This window comes from Miniopterus natalensis, chromosome 9, assembly GCF_054644295.1.
Source record: "Miniopterus natalensis isolate mMinNat1 chromosome 9, mMinNat1.hap1, whole genome shotgun sequence".
NCBI lineage: Eukaryota > Metazoa > Chordata > Mammalia > Chiroptera > Miniopteridae > Miniopterus > Miniopterus natalensis.
In genome coordinates this window covers 38,490,897-38,497,169 of record NC_142089.1, presented here as the reverse complement: position 1 = coordinate 38,497,169, position 6,273 = coordinate 38,490,897, and the positions used below count along the sequence as shown (strand labels likewise).

The 6,273-nt window shown below is 35.7% G+C and overlaps 1 protein-coding gene across 3 annotated transcripts in view; it reads right to left on the bottom strand.

Moving 5' to 3' along the window:
* Positions 1-1,554: 1,554 nt before the first annotated feature.
* Positions 1,555-6,273, bottom strand: part of ALG6 (ALG6 alpha-1,3-glucosyltransferase) — a 35,729-nt gene continuing 31,010 nt past the window's right edge. For all 3 annotated transcript variants that reach the window (XM_087820493.1, XM_016208491.2, XM_016208485.2), the window contains exons 12-15: positions 5,883-5,953; positions 3,940-4,008; positions 3,642-3,840; positions 1,555-2,809 (exon numbers count right to left, since the gene is read on the bottom strand). In XM_087820493.1, the coding sequence (XP_087676619.1) occupies positions 2,612-2,809; positions 3,642-3,840; positions 3,940-4,008; positions 5,883-5,953 (537 nt within the window). In that variant the 3' untranslated portion in view covers positions 1,555-2,611. The remainder of the gene's footprint in view (positions 2,810-3,641; positions 3,841-3,939; positions 4,009-5,882; positions 5,954-6,273) is intronic.

Below are 6,273 nucleotides of genomic sequence, written 5' to 3'. Positions count from 1 at the left end.
AGAAAGACCAATTGAGACTTGAAACCATTGTGTTACTCCAACCATTATTTAGTTACATCCTATCCATCTCTTACTCTCTTTCTATTGAACAGAGAGGCTCCTTGGGCTGCCTTGACTTTTGTAAATGTTTCACTCACTTAGTTGTGGTTTATCATTTGGACAGAATGCTACATCGGGGATTTTTCTCCCCTCCCTAAGGGCTCAAGGGAAAATGACTTCAGAACCTCATATTTGATACATGAACATACACCCTATTCTCTTCATTTTAAGAAGCAAACCTAAGTTTATTGGCAACAGAGAAAACTGCATTTCAGAAACAATCCTTCCCTCTAAAATGAACTTGAAAATAACTTAGAAGGGTTCATTTTTGACAGGTATATTAGTGAAGAAAGTGAGAAATCTTCAAAATTTTTATAAAACCTAAATATTTTGTATTAAAACATCCCAATAGTCCTGGGTAGAGCTGACAGAATTGCCTGTTTCTGTGATCTTAATTCCTCACTCGACATTTTCAATATTTTGGAACTTAATCTCTCAAAGTTCTACGTGGACTCTTCTTAAACTGGTTTCTAACAGATATAAGCAATACTTAAGATAATTGCTATGAGTCTCCATAAAAACTACAATGTAACTCAACAATATTAGATTAAATCCTCTGGAAAATACTTTATTTACAGGACTTACCTGTAAGATTCCTTGAATATGGGTGCATTCTTTTTTATTAATGTTTATATAATACTTTTATTTTCAAGTAACATTTCTCTGTTACAGTTATTCAGGAGTTAGAACTTCCTTATCATTGATTTAAATCAACATCCTGTGCTAAACAGAACTATACTAATACAAAAAATAAAAAAAATAAGACCCCACCAGCCAGCCAAGAGGCTGACATTTGGGCACACTGATTACAGATGGTGACCATGGACAGCGATGTTCCTGCTGATTCGGCAGTGATTCAAGGCTGCTTTTCTCTGCGGACCTGGCCTTTGAGTCTTTATGCACATTTACTTGGAAAAAGAAATACTTCTTGATTTTCGCTTTGTCTAAGCCCTCTCCCTTTCTCAGACTGAGAAACACATACCTTCTTGCATCGGCCTGTGGCTGTCCATGTCTAAAACCAGATTTTCTTTGTATGTATGTGTTTGGCTTGCCTTTTTTAAAAATACACCACCACTTAATTTGCTTTAATGGCTGTCTTAGAAAAGAAATATATTCGTTAAAAATATATGTTGATGGGACAATGACTGTTTTATTTTTATCACAGACTACAGAAAGCACATCTTCCCATGAGAAACTATAGCACTGGTATAATACATTATTTTTACCATTTGAATTATAGAGTAAAGATGGGCTTCTGCTAAGATAGAGTGGTCCAGGATTAACAGGGCCAAGTTAACATGAGGCGTGATGCAAGTCTCATGGCGCTGGTAACCTTGAACCATCCTAGAATATAAAAGAAGGATGACATCCTGCATAAGGGAATTTAACTTAAAGTGATCCTGGAAGTTTAGAACCTAGTGCTCATGAGTAATAAAGAGACTTCACTCATACCACTTAGACTTAAATTCAGGAAAATTCATTGTTTAATTACAGTCAAGTAAATCGGCATTCTTGGAAAAAACACAGTTTAGTCTCTGCCTTGTTAAAAAAATTCAAATTTGCACATATAATAAGGCATGTTAAAACTTCAAGCAGTTTAAATTGCCTTCTCATAGTAATTTAAAAGATGATCACAAGTTTAATACCGGAGATATAATTTCTAAAGAATGGAGTACATATTACTTCCATTCTAAAATGTAAGAAAACGACATTTTTAAAATATTTTTTATTGATTGATTTTAGAGAGAGAAGGGAGAGAGAGAAACATCAATTTATTGTCCCACTTATTTATGCATTACCTATTGATTCTTGTATGTGCCCTGTCTGGGAATCAAACCTACAACCTTGGTGTTTCGAAATGACGCTCTAACCAACTGAGCTACCCAGCCAGGGCAAGAAAACATTTAAATACCAAAATTAGTAATTTCCTTTAAAAATAAGGGGCTAAGTTCCCCCATTAAACTCACCGTATTTGCAGATTGTTTCAAGACGACAAATAATGGAGTACATTTCCTAAGTAAATACTGGGATGAAGGACACTTTTTGTTTTCCCACTTGAATAACTGCATATTAACAAAACTCCAATGTCTTGGCCAGTCAATAGTTAGAAAATAAAAACCTCCGTTGGGCTTTGGTCCCCAAATACTTTTTTTAAAAATATCTTTTTATTGGTTTTTAGAGAGAGGAAGGAAGAGAGACGGAGATAAAAACATCGATGAGAGAGAAACATCATCGATCGGCTGCCTCTTGCACGCCCCCTAGTGGGGATCGAGCCCACAACCTGGGCATGTGCCCTGACTGGGAATTGAACCAGGGAACTCTTGGTTCCTGGGTCAATGCTCAACTGCTGAGCCATACTGGCCCAAATACTTTTATTTGTGTAGAGAACAATGACCACCACCACCTCCTCCCCTATAATTCCATAACACTCAAACGATCATTTCATTTACACACCGCAAAAAATTCACCAAACCTTTTAGCACTGTTAACGTTTTCACATTTGTGGATACAGCTAGTCGATTTTCTTCTGATTTCTTGCACTTTTTGAATCCCACATGACTATAATGTTAAAGTATACCAAGAAGAACAGGAATTTTAAGCAGGACACAAAACACACCAATACAGAAAACAAGTCCGGGTATTTCTGAGGAGGATCCAGTGTTACAGTCATCAGTGTCAGGAGGACCATAGTGATTACTGACATATGAAACTGTAAGGAGGAAAAAGAAGTATTATTTTTTTAATATGATTTTATTGATTTCAGAGAGAGAGATAGAAACATCAATGATGAGAGAATCATCAATCGCAGCCCAGGTACATGCCCGAAGCAGGAATCAAACTGTGATCTACTGGATCATAGGTGGATGCTCAACCACTGAGGCACGCTGGCCAGGAAAGAAGTATTAAATAACATAAAAGAAATTTTAAATGTACTGGTCACACTGATTTACAGCTGTAAATCAGCAGAACTGAAGCGGAAGGAGGGAGAATTGGGGGCGGTACAATCTCTTCATGGTGGCTCTCAATCTAGGCTGCAAGTTAGAATCAGTTACGGTTATATATCTCAATGCCCACACTACACCCAAGACCAATTAAATGAGTTTCTGGACTAGGCCTCAGTATTTTTTAAAGTTCTCTGAGTGATTCCTGTATGTAACAAAAGCCTGAGAACCCCTGTCTTATACTTCATACCACCCGGGCACTGAAGAAAGTTACCTAGGACAGATGATACCCAATACCTTTTCATGGCAAAAACACTCAATGAATTAGGACTGGAAGGCCTTCCTAACCAAATAAAGGCCATCTATAAAAAACCCACAGTTAACATCACAGTTAATGTGGTTTTTGTTAGAAATTAATGAGTTAGTCCTAAAAATAATGTGGAAATAGAATAGGAATGCAGAAAGCTAAAACAATCTTGAAAAAGAACAAAATTGGAGGACTCGTTTTCAATTTTAAAACTAACTACAAAGCTACAGTCATTGAGACAGTGTGGTACCAGCATAAGCTAAGCATCACTCCCTAAAAACTGACCCACTTACCAAATGCTGTATAACTCTGGGAAGAAATGTAAAACATGGAAGATATTTCCTAACAGAAACGGAAAAGGATTTCAACTGTAGATCTTCTTCCGAAGTCTTTTCAAATATTGAAAAGGAAGTTGCACAAGCTATAAAAAATGCCATCACTGTCACAACTGTGGGCATTAGGAGGCCATCCTTCAACAGAAGAGGTAGCATACTGTAAGGGAAAACAAACCATAATCACTTTGTAAAAACGTTTTACATGAGTTTATAGGAACTACACTGAAAATATTATATGGAAATTGGTTTGACTCACCTAAATGTTGACACAAGTAAAAACCAAGTAGACATAAAAGGAATTTCACTTAAAACTAAGCAGACGGGTCTAAAATGATCAAAACAAAACAAAACAAAAAAATCTTTAATCTTATAGAATATAATTTCAACACTTACTTGTAAAAAAATATAAACATTTTATGTCTTATTGTCAGGGTAGCTAAAAAAAAAAACACGTAAAACAGCCAGCAAGGTCTTCATATGGACTACTGATTCATATATATATATATATATCAATCCAAACTAAGTGAGTAAACACAGAGGAGGTGTCAACTCCTCAAAATAACTTTCCAGTGCTGCTTCCAGAATTCAATCCCCCAATGGAATATTTCTTCTGTCATACAATAGCTTAAAAAAAGAATCATATAACAGATCTAAACAGAGAAAGAGAGCTGCTTCATATATACATATTTCACCATACTTGGTAAATATGAAATGAATTCCCAGTATAGCGGTTTTCAATTTTCTTTTTTATGATCCCGCATGTTACGTATTACTCAGCTTAGTTAACCAGCTAAAGTTGTAACAGATAGGATCATCACCTGCCACTGAAGAGAGGACAACAGAGGCAAAGAACTACAAAGAGAAACATTTACGATGGTAGAGTAAAAGAAAAGAGGAAAGAATCAATAGGAAGAAGCTACATGAGAAGAGCAATAGTATCGGAACAGGAAGTGCAATGCCAATAAATGGAGCCACTGACTTTACCTAGGAGCTGTTTAGGGTCACAAGTGCAAATTCTGACCTTAACACCAACGCCTAGTCCCACTACCTTCTGGATTCAACTGTGGCAGTAATGCTCAAGAAAGGGGCTAAGCCAGAAGACCTGAGTCCCAGTCTTGTTTCTGCCACTTACTTACCATATGTCCTTGAATAATGATTGATTTAACCTTTTTTCTTAGGTGTAATTGAAAAAATAATAATATCCTGTATTGTTAAGTAGTTGAAAAACACAAGTATTATCTACTATTCAGGGCCCTAGAGCTAACCTGAATGGTCAGATTACAGGTCACTGAATGGGCTGCTTTCTATGGGGTAGAAATTCTGGGGAACATATACATGTTTGAAAGCAATACCTCTCCACAGTTCTGTCCCCCTCACATTAGGTATTTGTGCAGGGTCAGCCTAGCCTCATAAAATATAATAGTGATGACTCAGGTTTAGACTTTGGAGGGTGAAATCAAGCTGTCCTCTCAGGCTGCAATGATATGAGACTATTTTGTTCAGAGCAAAGAAGCCTTCCACATAGGCCAGCCCAGCTATAAAGCTACGAACTGCAGTTTTAGTCCAAAGTTCCACCTCCCATTTGCCATTGGTCACTCTGTACAGTATCTTCCACAGGAACCTTGTGGGTTGAGATTCAAGTATTCCAGTGTGTTCTAGGCAAATACTATTTTAATATTGGGATAATATACCCCCAACAGTCATCCAATTTCTATGGAGACCAGGGGGGAAAATGTAATGCTCCTAAAACAAAGTAGTCTGGTTAGAGACTGCCAATAGGGTCTAGCCAAAGGTTTTGATAAAGAGAAATGAGGCAACGTATGAAAGCCCCTAAAGGGGTGAAAAAGGCTACCGAATAGACATGGAAATGAAAAAGGCAAAGATCACAGACTCCAATCTGAGGAAGGCCTCTTTGGGAGACATTTTTTATTAGCATATAGAAAATATATAGGAAGAAACAGGAAGAAATAAGTATTTTGGTAATAATTCTATGACTTCTTTCAGTTTAAAATATAAAGTAAAACTGTAAAAGATCATCATTCTGAAAAATATATAATTTTATGAAATAATTTTATGCAACTATATAACACCTGCATAGCTGTGTTTTGCACTTAGGTAATTATATGTAAGTAATAAACTTATATGTTATAAGTGCATAACAGTAAATAAGTAAATAAAACACTAAAATATTTTACTTACAATGATACTAAGAGAATGGACTTCTCATGTACTTGGAAAGAAAATAAAAAGAATGACAGTGCACAGGTAACCTTTAAGGGAAAGAGAGGGAAAATGAGATATAACAACTTATAAAGTATGATTGCAATTTCATTATGAACCTGAATAAAAATCATTTCAAATAAAACTTTAAAGTTTAATGTGGCTTCCATCTAGAAAGAAAATATATACATAACACTAATATGCATATTTTATTCAAATATATAATCAAAATATTTTTTAAAAGCTGATTATAATACTATACTAACCATGTAAAATAAGTTCATTGAGACTCAGTTATTAATAAACAAAACTACTAAATACTTCAGACACAACAATCACACCTTCACCTTCCCTTGGGATCTCTGACAAT